At 36.9% G+C, this 23,533-nt stretch overlaps 2 protein-coding genes across 3 annotated transcripts in view; both read right to left on the reverse strand.

The window, feature by feature from the left end:
• Positions 1–18,079, reverse strand: part of LOC134540236 (proteoglycan 4-like) — a 40,826-nt gene extending 22,747 nt beyond the window's left edge. The window contains exon 1 of the mRNA XM_063382851.1: positions 17,976–18,079. Within this exon, the coding sequence (XP_063238921.1) occupies positions 17,976–17,984 (9 nt within the window). The 5' untranslated portion in view covers positions 17,985–18,079. The remainder of the gene's footprint in view (positions 1–17,975) is intronic.
• Positions 18,080–22,340: 4,261 nt separating this feature from the next.
• The window catches only part of LOC134540200 (uncharacterized), a 28,470-nt gene continuing 27,277 nt past the window's right edge, over positions 22,341–23,533 (reverse strand). For both annotated transcript variants that reach the window (XM_063382776.1, XM_063382775.1), the window contains exon 4: positions 22,341–22,767. In XM_063382776.1, coding sequence (XP_063238846.1) covers positions 22,479–22,739 — 261 coding nt within the window. In that variant the 5' untranslated portion in view covers positions 22,740–22,767 and the 3' untranslated portion in view covers positions 22,341–22,478. The remainder of the gene's footprint in view (positions 22,768–23,533) is intronic.

Genomic DNA, 23,533 nt, shown 5'->3' on the forward strand with positions numbered 1-23,533 from the left:
TACATGTTTTATTAAATTATCTCTTCGACTAAAATAATTACCACACATAGTAATTTCTACAAAGGACACTTTGTCCAAGACATTTTAACCATCATCTGTCTGAAAACAACCATGTCCCATCTATATCACAAAGTAAACGAGGGTTAGTGGAGATAGGTCAAACAAGTGCTAGTCACTCATAGGGTAAGAACCATGTGTTCGATACCTATCTCAGTCAATGTATCATCTATGTATTTTTCTTACCTCATGTAGAAAAATATGTTCCAATGCATACGAATTTAAACTTATTCACGTGCGACCAGTCAAAAGTACATAAATTCAAACACGTCAATCTTAAAAAAAAAAAAATCTCAAGGATAGAGGCAGAGACTACACGATCGAGACACACATACCATCACCTGCAAATGAACATTGACCCCTCGCGCAGGAGTTGCAAGCTTGCAGAATGCTGCGGCAGTCATATTTTTGCTCGAGTCATACACACTTCACGACGCTAGTCTTTCCACTCATTTCACGTAAAACTCCAGTGAAATCGTAATCCAGCATACGTAAAGTACTTGCTGGAACCACTTCAAAGTATACATCACTGAACCAGAGCAGAAAATCAGCCTACGAATGTATATCTTGCTACCTACAAAAATAAATGTATAGCACATATACGAGAGGAGTCGATTCCTACATACCATACTCAATACTCTGATAATTATAAGCAGCAAAATATTTTAAATCAAGACCTTAGCCAGTATACATTTATTTTTCCCATGTTGTAAAAATTCATGTTAGTAATCAGCAACGAAGGAGTGAGTTACTTGGACGAAGAACAGCTTTCCAAGTATCCAAAATCTTACTGATACAGACCATCCAGTGCACCAGCATACCCCGAAGTGTGGTCAATTGATAAACATTCTTTAATTTTTTAATATCACCTCCGTAGTGTACACCAATATATGACAGGTTACGATTTAAGACCATAAATTTCCCACAAGTCTGTTAGTTTTATTTCGGGGAGTAATAAATTATTTCTCAAACATAATAAATCAAGTTCCTATCAGATTTGCTCTAATGTTACGGCATTACCTGTACCAGCACATTACCAAAACATCTCCCATAAAAATCTTAAGAATGCAGATGACATACACAGTCAAAAATAATTTTAACAAAAAAAAAACAGTCGTCAGCATTATTGATAAAAAAAGAATACACACAAACAAGTCAAAACGGACATTTCAAATCCAACCTAAATTACGTGACACATGTAGTTTATTGAATTAAGATAAACGATGTAGGTTAGGGAAAAATATATAAAAAATTCTTTAATTCTATAATTTATTTAAAATTTTACATTTATACACAAAAAAATCTGACACTGTATATATTTTTTACATTTCTCAGTCCATGCGACATTCAATATTATTAAAATAAATTATTATAGTTCGTATTAAGAGTGAAAAAATACAAATAATTCATACAGATCACGTTACATCAGATCAGGAGTGTAACACCTTAGAGGGCCAGAAATTATGCTAGAAACCCGTCTTTACAAAATTGTTAATGTTTTTTCAAGTAAAATTTTCGTGTAACCTGTACACCGCACTTCTCACACAGAAATTTTACACGGTCAAGATTTCTTCTGCAGCCATGCCTTTCATGGATGCGTGTACTTCGTACTCGTTCAAAACGTTTACCACAGTAGCGGCACTGATAGAGATACTCATCACAATTACCATCGCTTCCCCGATGTACAACTTGCAAATTAACTTTGCTTTTACAATGCCTAATCAAATTACTTTTGTTTGTGAAATGTACACCACATGGCTCACACGGAAATGTCAACGATTAACGTTTCTTCTACAGACATGATTTTCATGTCTTCTTGCATGTTGTCGGTATTTAAAACTTTTGCTACAGTACGTACACAGATGTCTCGTCGTTAGACCGTTAGTCACCGACGGCTCGGAAAGTATATTACTTTCAATGTGCACTGCTGTTGTAGGCGACGAAGTCCCGTATGTTGCATGAGCTGGAGATTTCCCAGTCGACATTAACAGATCATCTGTACTGGATGCCAAAGAATCTGAAGTATACACGACTGATGCAGAAGCTGGGAATTGCTCACAAAATGTTTTATTTACGAAATGCGGTGTATTTGCAGGTATCGGAGTCTCCTCTGCGTTCGATAATGAACACATTGAAGTCTCTTGTAGTGAAGAGACAGTAGATACAGCCATACATCGGGATCTCTGGAGATGGTAGCTTCGTTACTATCGGAATAACTGGAGCTTCCCTCATCGTTGTCATAGGGATCTGCTTCGTCATCATCGCCTCCGTCGTCAGGGACCCCGGTGAAGACGTGAGACCCTCCGTCAAGATCTCTGCAGTCGTTGACCCCGCCACCATTGGGATTTGTACCGATTTCAACGTTGCTACAATTGAGTTCGGATACACATCAATATTCATATACCAGACTTATATGCAGCCAAAGACTCGCTTAAATAACAGTGTCCGCTTGTATAATACACAAGGCAATACATCAACCATTGTTATTTCTTAAAAAAGAATTAGGAATTTCAAGGAATAAGAATTTAAATTATATATTCAATCAACTAATCACACATCATACATACAAGGTTCATTTAGACCTACAAGAGGAGCAAGAGTCTGTAATCAATGGAACTTTCAGAATCCAAACAAAATTTAAACTACTCAAATGTAAATTTTATTATGTACAGCTACACATAACCTCCAACTGACTACAAATTTCTACAACACATGACTAATTTATTTTATCCGATACCAGGCTAGGTCCAAAGTCAATTTTTTTTGTACCTCTCATCTACAGTTCAGGGGAGCTTCAGTGCTGATATAGCTACAGCCAAGACATGCTCAGTACCACACATCTTCAAAATCCTATCCCTTCAAAGTCGATCCTTGTTAAGCCTTACGACAAAAGTCTCCGAAACAAGAGACCTACTCTATAATTTTACTAGACATTTTTAACCTTTCATAGCACACATCGATAAATATCTTCGTAAATAACCCAAAATATTATCAGACCACTAGCATTTGATTTATGCACATACTGTGGGTCACCAGCGTATTCATCAACACATGACCATTCAACATTAAGCTCCCCACTTACTTCCATCAGTCTACTAGGCTCCACGCAGCACACATAAACTAAAAGAAGTCAATTAACAACCTATTATTTATTTACATTCGAATATTTAACAGCATACCGTCGACTAGTAAAATAATCCTGTCAGTGAACATGTCAGCAAAGTCTACATTTATATAGAACCAGGAATCCATTGAACATTCAGAACCTAGCTACACATACACAGTGCTGGATGCAAGTTAATTCTACACTTATTTATCATCACTGACACTCATATTACATCATAGGCACTTGAGTCAACACTCATTTTCCATCATTAACATGCACACAAATGCAAATTAACCACCATCGACACTCAATGCAACCAACCACTTTCCATAATCTAATCTCAATTCGGCACTCATTTTCCAACATCAACACTCAATTCAACACTCACTTTTCATCATCGACACTCAATTCAACACTCACTTTCCATCATCAACACGCATTTTCCATAGTCGACACTCAATTCGACACTCATTTTCCATAATCGACACTCAATTCGACACTCATTTTCCTTAATCGACACTCAATTCATCACTCATTTTCCATAATCGACACTCAATTTCCATCATCGTCACCCAATTCGACACTTATTTTCCATCATCGACACTCAATTCTACACTCATTTTCCAACAACTACACTCAATTCAACACTCATTTTCCATCATAGACACTCAATTCGACACTCAATTTCCATCATCGACACTCAATTTGACACTCAATTTCCATCATCGACACTCAATTCGACACTCATTTTCCATCGATGACACTCAATTCAACACTCATTTTCCGTCATCGATACTTAATTCTACATACTCTTTCCTTCTTCGACACTAATTTTCCATCATCTACATACAGTAAAATGGAAACTTTCCACACACACACACACACAGATACATATATAAATATATTCATACTCAACTCAATTCTTTAAATTAGCATACACATGAACTTTATTAGGACATGAATAACGACACATTTTAATAACAATTTTTAAAATTATATTTATATCAAAAATACAAAAGTATAAAAATCCGTCAGTCAATACACATTACTAACTTATTATATATACCCTGAAATTCTAAGTTCATCAAGAATAGCCCACGTTTCTTTGATAACTGATACAATTTCGTCATCTTGCGAAACAAGTAAAAGTCGCAACCTGTTCGTTAACACGTTCGGGTCTTTCCACGATATATAATCAATTTCACTTGATGACACCATCTTCTTCGAATGTTTGCTGAACATATTCTGAAAATCGTTGTAATAATGATTATGATAATTTGTATCATCATCATCATCGATGCTATCCACATCTTTATCAAACACACTGACATCTTCATCTTGCATATCCCAGTATTTCGAATTTTTTGACATTGGAGCACCATCATTGGCAACAAGCTTACTTGCTAATTTTCCAAAAAAATATTCCAAAGTCCGTAGAAGTCTACTATAGGACGCCTTGACACTTTTTCTGGAGATGTTACTTTCATTATCTTCTACCTTACTTATATCTCCAACACCATTTAAGCTATATACTTTCTCAAGACCTGGAGAGATTTTAAAACAATCACTTTTAATACTAGGTCGATCAATTTCATTGTAAGACATACTGTCCCCGAGCATATCGTCTCCATCTTCGTACTTTATCTCCTGAACGAGCTTGGCTTTACAAGTTTTATAGTGTCTTTTTAAATTCTCTCTTCGTGTCATCCGCCTACCACACTTGTCACAACTTAGTATTTGACGGAATGGACTTTTAAAACAGTCGGTCTTTTCATGTCTACGAGCATTATAGCTTTTATCAAAGTATTTGCTACAGTATGTACAATGTCCTTCAGATCGAGATCGATATTTGAGTATCGTACCTTCACTAGACTGTATGTACTCCATAATGGTTGAATAGCCACTAAAAGTATTATTTAGGTACTTCGTATTTTTATGTATGAACATTCATTAATTATTTACGAAAAAAGATTTTTTTTTTCTCATTTTGACTAAAAAACTCATGTTCCACGTAGTTTGACTACCCACCTTCATATTTCCTCATATATTATGTTGTAAAAGCATCCAAAGTTGGTTGTAGGTTACGGAATGCTCACTCACGATCTCTTGAAAAAGGTGTGCCTCCCTAGATCTCAAGAGGAAGAACATTGACCTTATTTAAAAATTAGTGAATAATATCATGACCTAGCAAGAATCACAAGATAATCTATTCACATATTAGCAACCATCATGTATCAGTTGTCTGTATATGCAGTCTCTGTTGTCTGTATAAGTAGACAATGTTTTGTGTGGGATGCGGGATGCTCCCTAACGATCGCAACAGAAGGAGGACTTCGCTAGAACTCAAGGGGAAGGGAAATCTTCGTGTGTGATAGCTTTTTCCATTTGTTTCAAGGCATAGTAATCGTCTGATTAATGAACTTTGGTTTTTGTGTGATTTCCACCTGTTAAAATTATTTTTTAAGTGTTGATTTGATAATATGACTTCGGAAATTTACACGAAACTCTGAATAAAATTACCTGTCTTAGACACCAAGGACAGTACAGTTTGTCTTTCATGTTAATGCTTCTCAGATGTCTCAAAGCATATTATTTGTCTGAGTAAAGTTATTATTTTTTTTAATCCACCTGATAACAATATTGTAAGTGCTGATTTATTGACAGAATTTCACTGATTAAATTTAACTCTGAATAGAAATAACATGAGTCAGTAAGTAAAAAATTCTTCATGCAGAGATAGATCTCTCGCAAATAATCAGGAGCACTCGGCGAAATCCATCAGATGTCTAGCCAGGAATAATCAGAAACACTTGGAGAAAGCCATCAATATAATATCAAGATTAATCAGACGCACTCGGAGAAATCCATCTGATGTCTTGTTAGGTATAATCAGAAGCACACGGAGAAAACCATCAGGGAGGATGTCGTTTATAAACATCATAAATTACCAATTTTTTTAAAAAGTCCAAATTTAATCCTGCTTAAGCAACATGAGAGTTCTAGCACAAGCCCGCTTGTGAACTCTTTGCTTAAGCAACATGAGAGTTCTAGCACAAGCCAGCTTGTGAACTCTTTGCTTAAGCAACATGAGAGTTCTAGCACAAGCCCGCTTGTGAACTCTTTGCTTAAGCAACATGAGAGTTCTAGCACAAGCCAGCTTGTGAACTCTTTGCTTAAGCAACATGAGAGTTCTAGCACAAGCCCGCTTGTGAACTCTTTGCTTAAGCAACATGAGAGTTCTAGCACAAGCCCGCTTGTGAACTCTTTGCTTAAGCAACATGAGAGTTCTAGCACAAGCCCGCTTGTGCTAGAACTCTCATGTTGCTTAAGCAGGATTAAATTTGGACTTTTTAAAAAAATTGGTAATTTATGATGTTTATAAACGACATCCTCCCTGATGGTTTTCTCCGTGAGCTTCCGATTATTCTTGACAATATTATGGTGGTTTTCTCCGTGTGCTTCTGATTATACCTAACAAGACATCAGATGGATTTCTCCGAGTGCGTCTGATTAATCTTGATATTATATTGATGGCTTTCTCCAAGTGTTTCTGATTATTCCTGGCTAGACATCTGATGGATTTCGCCGAGTGCTCCTGATTATTTGCGAGAGATCTATCTCTGCATGAAGAATTTTTTACTTACTGACTCATGTTATTTCTATTCAGAGTTAAATTTAATCAGTGAAATTCTGTCAATAAATCAGCACTTACAATATTGTTATCAGGTGGATTAAAAAAAATAATAACTTTACTCAGACAAATAATATGCTTTGAGACATCTGAGAAGCATTAACATGAAAGACAAACTGTACTGTCCTTGGTGTCTAAGACAGGTAATTTTATTCAGAGTTTCGTGTAAATTTCCGAAGTCATATTATCAAATCAACACTTAAAAAATAATTTTAACAGGTGGAAATCACACAAAAACCAAAGTTCATTAATCAGACGATTACTATGCCTTGAAACAAATGGAAAAAGCTATCACACACGAAGATTTCCCTTCCCCTTGAGTTCTAGCGAAGTCCTCCTTCTGTTGCGATCGTTAGGGAGCATCCCGCATCCCACACAAAACATTGTCTACTTATACAGACAACAGAGACTGCATATACAGACAACTGATACATGATGGTTGCTAATATGTGAATAGATTATCTTGTGATTCTTGCTAGGTCATGATATTATTCACTAATTTTTAAATAAGGTCAATGTTCTTCCTCTTGAGATCTAGGGAGGCACACCTTTTTCAAGAGATCGTGAGTGAGCATTCCGTAACGTACAACCAACTTTGGATGCTTTTACAACATAATATATGAGGAAATATGAAGGTGGGTAGTAAAACTACGTGGAACATGAGTTTTTTAGTCAAAATGAGAAAAAAAAAATCTTTTTTCGTAAATAATTAATGAATGTTCATACATAAAAATACGAAGTACCTAAATAATACTTTTAGTGGCTATTCAACCATTATGGAGTACATACAGTCTAGTGAAGGTACGATACTCAAATATCGATCTCGATCTGAAGGACATTGTACATACTGTAGCAAATACTTTGATAAAAGCTATAATGCTCGTAGACATGAAAAGACCGATTGTTTTAAAAGTCCATTCCGTCAAATACTAAGTTGTGACAAGTGTGGTAGGCGGATGACACGAAGAGAGAATTTAAAAAGACACTATAAAACTTGTAAAGCCAAGCTCGTTCAGGAGATAAAGTACGAAGATGGAGACGATATGCTCGGGGACAGTATGTCTTACAATGAAATTGATCGACCTAGTATTAAAAGCGATTGTGTTAAAATCTCTCCAGGTCTTGAGAAAGTATATAGCTTAAATGGTGTTGGAGATATAAGTAAGGTAGAAGATAATGAAAGTAACATCTCCAGAAAAAGTGTCAATTCGTCCTATAGTAGACTTCTACGGACTTTGGAATATTTTTTTGGAAAATTAGCAAGTAAGCTTGTTGCCAATGATGGTACTCCAATGTCAAAAAATTCGAAATACTGGGATATGCAAGATGAAGATGTCAGTGTGTTTGATAAAGATGTGGATAGCATCGATGATGATGATGATACAAATTATCATAATCATTATTACAACGATTTTCAGAATATGTTCAGCAAACATTCGAAGAAGATGGTGTCATCAAGTGAAATTGATTATATATCGTGGAAAGACCCGAACGTGTTAACGAACAGGTTGCGACTTTTACTTGTTTCGCAAGATGACGAAATTGTATCAGTTATCAAAGAAACGTGGGCTATTCTTGATGAACTTAGAATTTCAGGGTATATATAATAAGTTAGTAATGTGTATTGACTGACGGATTTTTATACTTTTGTATTTTTGATATAAATATAATTTTAAAAATTGTTATTAAAATGTGTCGTTATTCATGTCCTAATAAAGTTCATGTGTATGCTAATTTAAAGAATTGAGTTGAGTATGAATATATTTATATATGTATCTGTGTGTGTGTGTGTGTGGAAAGTTTCCATTTTACTGTATGTAGATGATGGAAAATTAGTGTCGAAGAAGGAAAGAGTATGTAGAATTAAGTATCGATGACGGAAAATGAGTGTTGAATTGAGTGTCATCGATGGAAAATGAGTGTCGAATTGAGTGTCGATGATGGAAATTGAGTGTCAAATTGAGTGTCGATGATGGAAATTGAGTGTCGAATTGAGTGTCTATGATGGAAAATGAGTGTTGAATTGAGTGTAGTTGTTGGAAAATGAGTGTAGAATTGAGTGTCGATGATGGAAAATAAGTGTCGAATTGGGTGACGATGATGGAAATTGAGTGTCGATTATGGAAAATGAGTGATGAATTGAGTGTCGATTAAGGAAAATGAGTGTCGAATTGAGTGTCGATTATGGAAAATGAGTGTCGAATTGAGTGTCGACTATGGAAAATGCGTGTTGATGATGGAAAGTGAGTGTTGAATTGAGTGTCGATGATGAAAAGTGAGTGTTGAATTGAGTGTTGATGTTGGAAAATGAGTGCCGAATTGAGATTAGATTATGGAAAGTGGTTGGTTGCATTGAGTGTCGATGGTGGTTAATTTGCATTTGTGTGCATGTTAATGATGGAAAATGAGTGTTGACTCAAGTGCCTATGATGTAATATGAGTGTCAGTGATGATAAATAAGTGTAGAATTAACTTGCATCCAGCACTGTGTATGTGTAGCTAGGTTCTGAATGTTCAATGGATTCCTGGTTCTATATAAATGTAGACTTTGCTGACATGTTCACTGACAGGATTATTTTACTAGTCGACGGTATGCTGTTAAATATTCGAATGTAAATAAATAATAGGTTGTTAATTGACTTCTTTTAGTTTATGTGTGCTGCGTGGAGCCTAGTAGACTGATGGAAGTAAGTGGGGAGCTTAATGTTGAATGGTCATGTGTTGATGAATACGCTGGTGACCCACAGTATGTGCATAAATCAAATGCTAGTGGTCTGATAATATTTTGGGTTATTTACGAAGATATTTATCGATGTGTGCTATGAAAGGTTAAAAATGTCTAGTAAAATTATAGAGTAGGTCTCTTGTTTCGGAGACTTTTGTCGTAAGGCTTAACAAGGATCGACTTTGAAGGGATAGGATTTTGAAGATGTGTGGTACTGAGCATGTCTTGGCTGTAGCTATATCAGCACTGAAGCTCCCCTGAACTGTAGATGAGAGGTACAAAAAAAATTGACTTTGGACCTAGCCTGGTATCGGATAAAATAAATTAGTCATGTGTTGTAGAAATTTGTAGTCAGTTGGAGGTTATGTGTAGCTGTACATAATAAAATTTACATTTGAGTAGTTTAAATTTTGTTTGGATTCTGAAAGTTCCATTGATTACAGACTCTTGCTCCTCTTGTAGGTCTAAATGAACCTTGTATGTATGATGTGTGATTAGTTGATTGAATATATAATTTAAATTCTTATTCCTTGAAATTCCTAATTTTTTTTTAAGTAATAACAATGGTTGATGTATTGCCTTGTGTATTATACAAGCGGACACTGTTATTTAAGCGAGTCTTTGGCTGCATATAAGTCTGGTATATGAATATTGATGTGTATCCGAACTCAATTGTAGCAACGTTGAAATCGGTACAAATCCCAATGGTGGCGGGGTCAACGACTGCAGAGATCTTGACGGAGGGTCTCACGTCTTCACCGGGGTCCCTGACGACGGAGGCGATGATGACGAAGCAGATCCCTATGACAACGATGAGGGAAGCTCCAGAGATTCCGATAGTAACGAAGCTACCATCTCCAGAGATCCCGATGTATGGCTGTATCTACTGTCTCTTCACTACAAGAGACTTCAATGTGTTCATTATCGAACGCAGAGGAGACTCCGATACCTGCAAATACACCGCATTTCGTAAATAAAACATTTTGTGAGCAATTCCCAGCTTCTGCATCAGTCGTGTATACTTCAGATTCTTTGGCATCCAGTACAGATGATCTGTTAATGTCGACTGGGAAATCTCCAGCTCATGCAACATACGGGACTTCGTCGCCTACAACAGCAGTGCACATTGAAAGTAATATACTTTCCGAGCCGTCGGTGACTAACGGTCTAACGACGAGACATCTGTGTACGTACTGTAGCAAAAGTTTTAAATACCGACAACATGCAAGAAGACATGAAAATCATGTCTGTAGAAGAAACGTTAATCGTTGACATTTCCGTGTGAGCCATGTGGTGTACATTTCACAAACAAAAGTAATTTGATTAGGCATTGTAAAAGCAAAGTTAATTTGCAAGTTGTACATCGGGGAAGCGATGGTAATTGTGATGAGTATCTCTATCAGTGCCGCTACTGTGGTAAACGTTTTGAACGAGTACGAAGTACACGCATCCATGAAAGGCATGGCTGCAGAAGAAATCTTGACCGTGTAAAATTTCTGTGTGAGAAGTGCGGTGTACAGGTTACACGAAAATTTTACTTGAAAAAACATTAACAATTTTGTAAAGACGGGTTTCTAGCATAATTTCTGGCCCTCTAAGGTGTTACACTCCTGATCTGATGTAACGTGATCTGTATGAATTATTTGTATTTTTTCACTCTTAATACGAACTATAATAATTTATTTTAATAATATTGAATGTCGCATGGACTGAGAAATGTAAAAAATATATACAGTGTCAGATTTTAATGTGTATAAATGTAAAATTTTAAATAAATTATAGAATTAAAGAATTTTTTATATATTTTTCCCTAACCTGCATCGTTTATCTTAATTCAATAAACTACATGTGTCACGTAATTTAGGTTGGATTTGAAATGTCCGTTTTGACTTGTTTGTGTGTATTCTTTTTTTATCAATAATGCTGAAGACTGTATTTTTTTTGTTAAAATTATTTTTGACTGTGTATGTCATCTGCATTCTTAAGATTTTTATGGGAGATGTTTTGGTAATGTGCTGGTACAGGTAATGCCGTAACATTAGAGCAAATCTGATAGGAACTTGATTTATTATGTTTGAGAAATAATTTATTACTCCCCGAAATAAAACTAACAGACTTGTGGGAAATTTATGGTCTTAAATCGTAACCTGTCATATATTGGTGTACACTACGGAGGTGATATTAAAAAATTAAAGAATGTTTATCAATTGACCACACTTCGGGGTATGCTGGTGCACTGGATGGTCTGTATCAGTAAGATTCTGGATACTTGGAAAGCTGTTCTTCGTCCAAGTAATTCACTCCTTCGTTGCTGATTACTAACATGAATTTTTACAACATGGGAAAATGAATGTATACTGGCTAAGGTCTTGATTTAAAATATTTTGCTGCTTATAATTATCAGAGTATTGAGTATGGTATGTAGGAATCGACTCCTCTCGTATATGTGCTATACATTTATTTTTGTAGGTAGCAAGATATACATTCGTAGGCTGATTTTCTGCTCTGGTTCAGTGATGTATACTTTGAAGTGGTTCCAGCAAGTACTTTACGTATGCTGGATTACGATTTCACTGGAGTTTTACGTGAAATGAGTGGAAAGACTAGCGTCGTGAAGTGTGTATGACTCGAGCAAAAATATGACTGCCGCAGCATTCTGCAAGCTTGCAACTCCTGCGCGAGGGGTCAATGTTCATTTGCAGGTAATGGTATGTGTGTCTCGATCGTGTAGTCTCTGCCTCTATCCTTGAGATTTTTTTTTTTTTTAAGATTGACGTGTTTGAATTTATGTACTTTTGACTGGTCGCACGTGAATAAGTTTAAATTCGTATGCATTGGAACATATTTTTCTACATGAGGTAAGAAAAATACATAGATGATACATTGACTGAGATAGGTATCGAACACATGGTTCTTACCCTATGAGTGACTAGCACTTGTTTGACCTATCTCCACTAACCCTCGTTTACTTTGTGATATAGATGGGACATGGTTGTTTTCAGACAGATGATGGTTAAAATGTCTTGGACAAAGTGTCCTTTGTAGAAATTACTATGTGTGGTTATTATTTTAGTCGAAGAGATAATTTAATAAAACATGTAAAAATAATGTGAAGGTTTTTCTAATGTGTAAACAAATCATTGATAGAATGGATTTGTATGTAGAACTGGTAGTATACCACATCTCTTGAAGAACACTGTATGGTATATATAATGAAAGACTCTTGGGCTCAAGAAACTAAACTATAGGTGGAAAGGATGATGCGGTTCCTATGATTAAATGAAAGGAACTTTGATGATTTTTTTTCTATATGCTAAGATGATTTAATTGAGTTTGTGATGATGGGTTGAAGGATTAAATAATAAAACTGGACTGATAGGCTTTTACAGAAAATGAGAATGGAGCTCACAAGATCATAGATTGTGGTACATCTCTGACAACTGAAATGTGGAAACGATATCATAAAATGAGTGATATTGATGCAACTCATGATAATATTGATGACAGCTATGATGATGATTTACATCTGTGATAGTGACATGGACGCGGAGATTTTAAGACAAATAATATTATTAATATAGAAAAGATGGAAGCCTTAGCACGCCGATCGTGACGAGAAAAAAATATTGAAGGATGTTGATGGTATCGGGAAGACTGAAACTAATGAAGGTATCAACACTGTGAAAAGTGAGAATACATTCAAGCCTATATTTAGCATATCCTCCATACTTTGTATAAATGGTGGACTCCTGAAAAGGAAGCATACAGACGATGAAGACACTTCGACATCAACGATATTGAGTTCTTGCAGTAATCTGAGTGAAGACGTTGTCTTCTACGGTGATTGCTACAGTGACTCTGAGGCTGTTTACAAGGCATAGACTGTGATGCAGAACCTAAAGCTGACAAGATCGAAGAATGTGGTGGTGCCCTGAGACCGAAGCGATGGAAACGTCGTGTTATAATAAATAAATCTGATCAAGCTTGTGATGATCGCTGGCTAGATGATGAAAGTAACCGTGAGGATGGTGTTAAAACGGAAGACACCAGAGATCATAATATTTATAATAAACATACAATGAAGATGGTGGTAGAAGAGATTGATTCCACATCATGAAAAGATCCAAAAATATTGGTTGTCCGGCTAAGAGTGATGGTGGCATCTGTTCGTAGAGGGAACTACTCGCATATCGTGGAAGTATCGACCATACTTAAAGAACTTCGGAACGCTGGCTACATACAATAATCATTTGATTAACTGTCATGTGTGTACTAATGAAAAATAAAATGAATTATTTATATTTTAAAAAAGTATGATTTATTTCTTGTATCCTGATTTCCAAATAAACCTGTGTTTCCGCTACTGTATGTGTGATCATTCCGTTTCCTGTGTGTACTGTGTGTACGTTCCGATTTCCTGTGTGTACATTCCGTTTTCCTGTGTGTACATTTCGTTTTCCTGTTTGTACATTTCGTTTTCCTGTTTGTACATTTCGTTTTCCTGTTTGTACATTTCGTTTTCCTGTTTGTACATTTCGTTTTACTGTGTGTACATTTCGTTTTCCTGTTTGTACATTTCGTTTTCCTGTTTGTACATTTCGTTTTCCTGTGTGTACATTTCGTTTTCCTGTGTGTACATTTCGTTTTCCTGTTTGTACATTTCGTTTTCCTGTTTGTACATTTCGTTTTTCTGTTTGTACATTTCGTTTTCCTGTTTGTACATTTCGTTTTCCTGTTTGTACATTTCGTTTTCCTGTTTGTACATTTCGTTTTCCTGTTTGTACATTTCGTTTTCCTGTGTGTACATTTCGTTTTCCTGTGTGTACGTTACGTTTCCTGTGTGTACTGTGTGTACGTTCCGTTTCCTGTGTGTACGTTCCGTCTCCTGTGTGTACTGTGTGTACGTTCCGTTTCCTGTGGGTACGTTCCGATTTCCTGTGTGTACTGTGTGTACGTTCCGTTTCCTGTGTGTACTGTGTGTACGTTCAGTTTCCTGTGTGTACTGTGTGTACATTGCGTGTTGGAGCCGAGTAGACTTGTATCCATGTAGCTTCATATACATGTAGTTTCGTAGTCATGCGGTCTTTTAGTCATGCAGTCTCTCAGCCATGTATAACTCGGAACCAGCTAGATCCTTTTAGACTCGTAGCCTTGTAGCCTCGTAGTCTCTTAGACTCGTAGCATTGTAGCCCAATATCATTGGAGCTGTTGAAAGAAAAGGTAGTTGGAGCATTTGGAGCTGTTGGAGCCATTTGGAGGCTGTTGGTGCATTTGGAGGCTGTTGGAGCATTTAAAGCTGCTGGAGCATTTGGAGCTAAGAAGTAGTCGTTGCACGTCTATGCAAAGCTAAATGTTTATAAGTTTGCTGGCTTTCGCAAGTGATTCTGTAGTAGGATAGAAATTGTGTAATAAATATTATGTTTGTAAAAGACTTTGTGGTGTTTTATTTCTCTAACCGAACGCTTTTCTGGTATTTAAATTAAATTTATTTTAGCTTCGTCCAGAATCGTGCCAAGGACCCTAGACGACCTAATTAATCAGTATATTGTTTGCAAATTTATTTTATAAATTTTTAACTTTTTCCTGAATTTTTAGTTTAATTATTACGAAAATTCCAAGATGATGGTATTGATGTCGGATAGGATGATGGTAGTAGAGGATTTAAAGTCTCTTAAGAATTTTGAACATGGTTTATTGAAATTATTATTTTTTTTTTCATAAAATTAAACATTATTGCATCATTCAGGGATCGAACCAAGGACTGGAGCGGATCGAATCAATATGTAAGTTAATGAGTGATTTAATTAATGAATTTTGGATTTTTTCCCGCTTTTCTAGCTACATTATTACATGATTTCAAGATGGCTGCCGAATTTCAAGATGGCGGGGGCACCTCGGTAATAAATGATTACTGCACTGTTGCGGGTTAGAATAAAATCATCCAGATGGAAATGTACTCTATAATACAAGTACACACACAAGATGGTGTACTCCGACAGGTGGTAGCTCCTGGTAGCATGTACTGAACATAAAATGACGGATCCGTGATGGACGACAAGGACAAAGTCAAATTTAAAGGACAAAGTCAAATTTCAAGGTCAAGGTCAAATTTAAAGGTCAAGGGCATATTTCAAGGTCAAGGTCAAGGTCAAAGTTCAAGGTCAAGGACAAATGTGTGGTGACTAGATACTTATACTAACATGGTATCAGCACACTCTAGCGGACGAAAACAAGATGATGATCTCCAGCGGGTGATTTCAAGATGGCGGTCGTCACGAAAAGTGCAACGGTGGTTTTAAGGATTTTTTTATTATTTAATTAGGTTGATTAATTTTTTTTATGATTTTTGAAATTTTTCCCGATTTTCTAACATAAGAATTACGGATTTTCAAGATGGCGACCATAACGATAATTGCAACAGTTACGTCTTAATACAAGATGGTGGTTCTGTCTCGAACAGGTGGTGCTATTATTACTTTAAATTAAAAAAATTACAAGTCCAAATATGCATGTTATTTTTTTTATATACCTTATTTAATTTTCAGTCTGGTAAATGTCTCGATAGCCGAGCGGTTAAAGGCGTATGTTTTCCAACCTAGAGATCAGAGCTGTGATGGTTCGAATCACAGCGTTTCCAATATATTTTTCATAAAAAAATAAATTTAATATGTCGATAAGGATCATAATAGCTCTGGTAGGTAATGGAACATCGACCTTATGTGATGAGACAGAGCGACGCTGTCGCTCTCTAGGAACAAACGACGGAAACAAAGTTGTCGGTATCCAAGATGGCGACCTCCAGTGGAACAGAAAAGAAATCAAGAGCGACGATGGTGCTATCTAGGAACAAACAACTGAAACAAAGTCGACTGTATCCAAGATGGCGGCCTCCAGTGGAACAGAAAAAAATCAAGAGCGACGCTGGCGCTATCTAGGAACAAACAGCTGAAACAGAGTCGTCGGTATCCAAGATGGCGGCCTCCAGTGGAACATAAAAAAATCAAAAGCGACGCTGGCGCTATCTAGGAACAAACAGCTGAAACAGAGTCGTCGGTATCCAAGATGGCGGCCTCCAGTGGAACATAAAAAAATCAATATGGCGACAGAGATGAAAATTTCATCATAATGAGTGGGGCGCTCGATTTAAATATGTCGGATCCAAGATGGCCTCCGTGATCTACTTGTCCCGTTACGTTGTGTCCCGTAACGTTGTGTCCCGTTACGTAGTGTCCTGTTATGATGCATCCAAGATGGCGGATCCAAGATGGCGGATCCAAAATGGCCGCCGGGGTCAAGGTCAAGGTCAAAGGTCAAGGTCACGACCATCCAAGATGGCCGCCGTGACGTCACAATCCAAGATGGCGGACACCGGCACCGGCACCACACCCAGAACCCAGTCCCCGGACCGGCTATCCTATACTACTCATTTCAATGTACCATTTGATTATTTAAACTACGTCAAAGAAATATTTATAAAGCTACTTTATGACCAATTTTTAATAAGGTGAAAAATTCTATTCTAATCATTAAAGTAAAAATACAATCAAAATGGGTCTTAAACTTAACTTTTATGAACAAGTTGTGTACGTGTGACCGAATTAAAATAACGGAAAATACTACGTTACTCTCAAAGAAATAAACACGGTCGTCAAGATAGTATAAACACATAAGTAAAAGTTACTACGTAATATTTTTAAGAAATGGAGAAATAATTCATAGTGTTTTAAAACGATGTCCTTACAATAATATATCAAGGTAGCTTACACAGTGTACAGACAAACATAAAATGCACAACAATAACCAATGAAAATCAATTTTGATGATTAATTATTACTTATTCACAGAAAATATTATTAACTTAAAAAATCTCAAATTATTCAGATGAAGCAAAAAATAACAAAGTCTACAAAATAGTTCATTGATCAGAATTAAGTTTTCTCTACATTACGAAAGGGTAACCTTTAATTTTAAAACTAAATTATAATTTTATAATTTGTTTATAGTAATAAATAGGCCTATATTAATTGTCTGCGCAAAAAATATAAATGTGCAAAAAAAATCTTCCCTTGATGATGAAAAGTAGTACCAAAACAATGGAACCATTTAACAAGAAACACAAATAATATTATATATGTTGATGCCCTAAAAATATGTGTGGCTCTATTGATCAACGCCCAAAGATTAAGAGTACTCAGAGAGATGACGTTTGTTCATATTCATCGTACTTTATAGAGTTTAATTTAATTATAATAATACCACTATTGTATGATATAAAATGTATTTTTAACCTAAAGTGCGTCTGGATGTATCCACTTTCAAAATAAAAATTTAAAAAATAAACTCTTTCTTGTGTAATTTTTAAAATATCCTAACACATTATTAATGGTTATAAATACCTGCCTCATTCTCTGGTCTTGGTAACTCCAAACCAGAAATAACCTTCAAATTTACATGTTAATATCAAATCGTTCAAAACATATACATTAAGTATGTTTACAGCAAAGAGTATATATAATGAAAAGAGAAGAGCAAATTTTTATAGTAGCCAGTAAAAACCCTCTTTTGTAAACAACACCCACTCGAGAAAACCCTTGTCAGGCAAACTAAACGATACTTGAAAGATAAAGTAGTTTAAATTAATATTATGGTTTGGACTGGCATAAACGTTAAAGCTTTAAATTATATGTGACTTTCAATTATTTTCAAATGTAGTGCAGTAGTGTTTCTATATGACATTCAGTTTGAAAAGTAGAGTTAAGTTTTATTTAGTAAGTACGAGATATACATTTTTGGTTTAATTGTATAAATGTAGAGTCAAATTGGTTTTAATTTATGATGGCTTGTAGTATAGACGTAGAAGATAAGTATTTTTAGTTAGGCATTGAGGGGGAGGGATTACATTTGAATATCAGCTTAGTTTTTATAATGTGAGGTTATGTTGGATTCAATATTGTTAAAAAAGGAAGTATAATGTAAGATAATGGTATATAAGATGTTAATGTGCTACTTTAGTTTACGTTAGACTGGCTTTGGTAAGGTCATGTAATAACTTGATGAGTTAAGTAAGTTATTTTTCATTAAAGTATTTATATCCACCTAGTAAATAGTCATGTGTGTGATATGTGTGAGTTTCTATGTGTTTTTGCATCAATTTCAAGTACATAAGATGGAGGAGAAAGGTAGATAAATTCTTTAGGCATAGCATTGATTCACAGTTTAAGCTGTGTCTAAAGCTATTGAATATCGTAATCCTACCTACTAAAAATGTTAGTATTTTCTCTTATAAGTATAAAACTAAACTTGACTTAGGAGGATTATGTTTAGCGTATCTGGCCAGTTTACGAATATGTGATGAAAAATTATGTTATGTGTAGTTTAATTTCAAAATTAAAAACCAATTATTTAGTCCTTAACATTGGCAAATAGTTAAGAAGTGGGTTACTTTATTTGTAATACATATGTTGATATATTACAGAATATAGTAATTTTTAAAAATTCCTTCATCTGAGGATAAATATTTACTCATTAGGCGAATATGTTATAATATTGTTACGCACGTGAGCAGGGCCGCGGCGCGCGCAGGTTCGGAGCTGGCTGGTGGCCTCGCACAGCTACTGACGTCACGTTGCCGCCGCAACGTGAGACATGGCGCGCGCGCCTGGCGGATTACAAGGGTCGCCGCTTCCCCTCCCTCCTCTCCACCACTCCCCTCGCGGCGCTCTGTCTCGGCGCCGTTATCTGACACCTGGCAGCTGGGGAGTTCCACGAGTCACCACGCGAGCCGCTGACGCGCGTCTAGAGCTTTCTGGTGTCGGGTCGGCGCGGAATGACGCGACTGGCCCCAGCCGCGATCGCGACTTCTAGAAGTGGCGCCTGGGCCTATATAAACCCAGGACGCCGGCCTTCAAGTCCAGTTGGGAGTGCAGTTCCGGTTCGATAGTCCGGGCGATAGTGCCGCGGATGCGGTTGAGTTCTGCTGCGAGGAGTTCCTCGGCGAGCGAGTTTATCGGTGATAGTTGGGTGGCGATAATGCCACGGGTGCGGCGAGAGTCCCGAGCGAAGTTCCGAGCGAAGCGTCGAGCGGAACCTCGGCGAAGGGAAGTGCGACGGCGGCGGCGGAGTACCGCGGCGGAGATCCACGAGGGGTGCTGTGACAAGAGTTGCGCCAGAGGTGCGGCCCAGAGAGGTGTGCGGGGTGTAGAAACCGAGTGACTGGGGCATTAACATTTTAAAGTGTAATTGATTACTAGGCATTTTTATAATATTATTGGTTAGTGCTGTAAATATTGGCAATCAATAAAAGTGTGTAAGTAGTAAAATCTTTAATTGGGCTATACATTTACGAACCCAATAGGTTTCCCACTACGATTATTGTTTTAGTAATCCATAACAATATATTTAGTGGTAAATAATATGTCAAAATGTATTATATTAGGTCTAGTGGCATTATATTTGCAATAAATTGTGTCTTTAAGAATTTTATGGGTTAATTTGATTAAGTTATAAGAAAATTTGATGGGTTTCAACCCGTATGGATATGGTTTTTTTTAAATAAGTACAAACGTTAATTATAAATACGTATATGTATCAATGAAAGCCAAGACTGTTGCTCCGTGTGCTTGTGAATTAGTTTGGTAACGCATTCAGTGAGTTTGTATCCTTTTGTATTCTTCCCTCTTTGATATCGTGGATATTGTTCTAATAAAAGCAGCCAATATTAAAGTAATTATAAATAAGATTCATTGCAAAAAAAATATTAATACTACCTTCGGCTAATGTAAAGCAGAAATATACAACTTTGTAAGAGTACATTTTATTTTAAATATTCGCAAAAAACTTGGTGTAAAAATAAACTAAATCAGAGTTACTTTTGTTATGGAGGAAGGAACCAAGTCAATGACTTAGTTCCTTTCTCTAAAGACCGATCCAAATATTCTCAGGCGTAATTCATAGGATATATATATTTGAATTTAATAAAAAAAAAACTTATAAGATTGACTTACTGTCCTGTATACCAATTTTTTTTAGGTTATCATCTCATTGACACTGTGTTAATACAGGTAGTATCATACAACCAAAAAAAAAATTTAACTATATAAATTAAAAATTTAAATGTCTTATTACTGTTACAGCCAATATATTCTTCTCTGCATTTAAGTTCTGCTAAAAGCTTCAAAACATTCTTACATTTAGGTCACGAAGACAATGCCAATTTCGTCCTCTGTAGCGGTTTGAACTGCACGCGCCGCATCGGCCTCCGGCACTCCGCTCCCCTCCTCTTTCTCCCTTCTTTTCCCCCCTCCTAGTGGTTGTTCTATGTCTACTCGTTCACCCCCCCCTTCCAAGATGTGAGCATGCGCGCGCTGCGGCGCGATCTAATAAATTGAGCTGCAACCATGTCAGGAGCCTCTTTCTTTCTTGCTTCTGGTTTTAGTCAGGCTCGGTTGTCAGCAGTAGCTGATCTGTTGTAATCTACTAGCATGTAGTCCGTTAGGTTCAGTTTGAACTACGTGGGTGTGCGACCTCAGGGGAAAATGTAAGTTGGTTTGAGTTGTGTGTGAGGCGGTGGCCCTTACCTTAATGTAGAGTCATTTATTCTTGAATTGGTATGTCAAAATTCCTTTTCGGCCGCCACCTTGAAAATTGTTTAGTTTGGATTAATGCATTAACGTAACTTCACTGTCAACTTCATTTTTAATGGTAACTGTCTCCCCTTGAGACGTCGTCGCACGTATTTGATTATTTCTTAATAATGTAACGTCTTTCTTTAATTGTAACTGCACTTCGCAGTAGTTTTGTAAAATGTAAATAATATAACTTCTTTCTTTAATTGTTTAATTGTAACTGCACTTCGCAGTAGTTTTGTAAAACGTAAATAATGTAACTTCGTTCTTTAATTGTTTAATTGTAACTGCACCTTGCAGTAGTTTGGAAAATGTAAAATGTCTGAATTTAACTGCATACTTGGCACTGCTTTTGCTTCGCGTCAACTGCGCGTTGTATGATGGGATCGCTTACGGTGTAGCCGGCTTACCTTCGTAGCTTGTTGTAAACAAGCCCGTTTTGTCTCAAATCTTTGTTTTTTTGATTTTTGTGTTTAGCCTTGCCTAAATTGTATTCACTTAACCTCATCAGTAACCTAATGTTATGATTTGATGTTTGAATAAAATGTCTGTGTACCTGATACCATTTACCTTTCATACCTAATCTGCTCCATTCACGTAAACCCCAGTCCATGCCAGGTTCTGGCCTCCCATCCCAATGCTCATTAGCTAGATAGGCTTTACACCCCAAATAATTTTCATCCCATCTTATATCAAGGACACCTAAATTTTAAAACGTAACGATAATTTTCATGCAAATAAGACAGTTTCATTTTCTAAGCAATATGTACATATAATATAAATCCAGCGTCCTGATGTTTGTTTCCAGTGAACTCTTCACCAAGTGAACCGATTTCGATGAAAATTTGCATTTATGTGTAATTTTTTCCAACTTGAGAGATAGGATAGTTTTTATTTCGATAATGGTCTTAATAATTTATAATTAATAATAAATAATAAATAACCGATCGCCATGGGTAAAAATAAAATAAGTCATAAACATACAAACAGTAATTTTGTGACATTTCACTATGTCCAACACACTCTCATATAGCGCTATCCAGTTTGTTTTAACTCGCAGACAATAAAGCTCAAATGTGTTTAGACCGGGCAACGCCGGGTATTGCAGCTAGTGTACATATATAAAAAAGTTCTAAGTCACCTTGATTAATTAATTTTTATTCGAATGTTTACAGTTGCTCTTCATCCATTGGTTTTTCTCCTTTGTGAGTTAAAATAGTTTCTTTTTTGGCTGTACAAAGGAAGTTTCGTTATAGGTTTCTTGCCACTGGTTCTTCAGTGGTCGTCCAGGGGCGCGATGTCGACGACGCTGTCGAAGTGGTATTCCTCGTCGCCGTCCGGGTTCACGAACTTCTGCAAGAGCACGGTTCTGGTGGGGGAGTTTCCGTGCGGCCGCTCGCTGAGGATGCACCCCTCGCCGGCGTCCGCCGCGTAGAGGCGGATGTGGAAGCTCCTGAAGTCTGCCAGGGCCTGCATGGCGGCGACCCCGGCGGGGAAGCCGTCCTGCTCCAGGTCGCACAGGTAGTCTCCCACCATGGCCTCGTCCACCGGCTCGTCGCCGTACCTGCGAGCACAACCATGCTAGCGTTGTGCGAGCTGAATTGTTGCCCCTTGGAAGGGCAGCCTTTCAGGAGTTTTCTGGCAGTGGTTAGGTCAGGTTAGGTCAGGTCAAGTCAGGTCAGGTTAGGTCAGGTCAGCTCAGGTTAGGTCAGGTCAGGTCAGGTCAGGTCAGGTTAGGTTAGGTCACTTTACAAACTAACCACTGTCAGAAAAATCCTGAAGGGCTGCCCATCCAAGGGGCAACAATTCAGAAAACCTTTCAAAAACACCACTGTCACAAAAATCCTGAAGGGCTGCCCTTCCAAGGGGCATCAATTCAGACAACCTTTCAAAAACACCACTGTCATAAAAATCCTGATGGGCTGCCCTTCCAAGGGCAGGGGCGGATCTAGATTTTTGTTTTGGGGGTGTTACCACCGTATAATTTATCACCAAACCCCAAAACTGAAGCGCGCGTCCGGGGGTCCTTCCCGGAAAAATGTGGATTTGAAGAAGCAAAATGGTGCAATTTAAGAAGCTTTCGTATCTTAACATTGAATAAACTGCTGGCAGAAATATTAACATTCTTTAAGTTGATATTCACTACCAATGATATCTATCAAGGTTTCTTATGTCCAAAGAACGAATTGTCCAGCATGAATAATGCAACCAACTACACAGGACACAGCACACTGCACTACAATTGTGTTGTGATGTCAATATGAATTAGTTTCGAACATTTGGTTGTAAATAAATAATTATGCCATGTTGGATTGGTATGCATATATTTA

Source organism: Bacillus rossius, chromosome 16 (genome assembly GCF_032445375.1).
Source record: "Bacillus rossius redtenbacheri isolate Brsri chromosome 16, Brsri_v3, whole genome shotgun sequence".
Taxonomy (NCBI): domain Eukaryota; kingdom Metazoa; phylum Arthropoda; class Insecta; order Phasmatodea; family Bacillidae; genus Bacillus; species Bacillus rossius.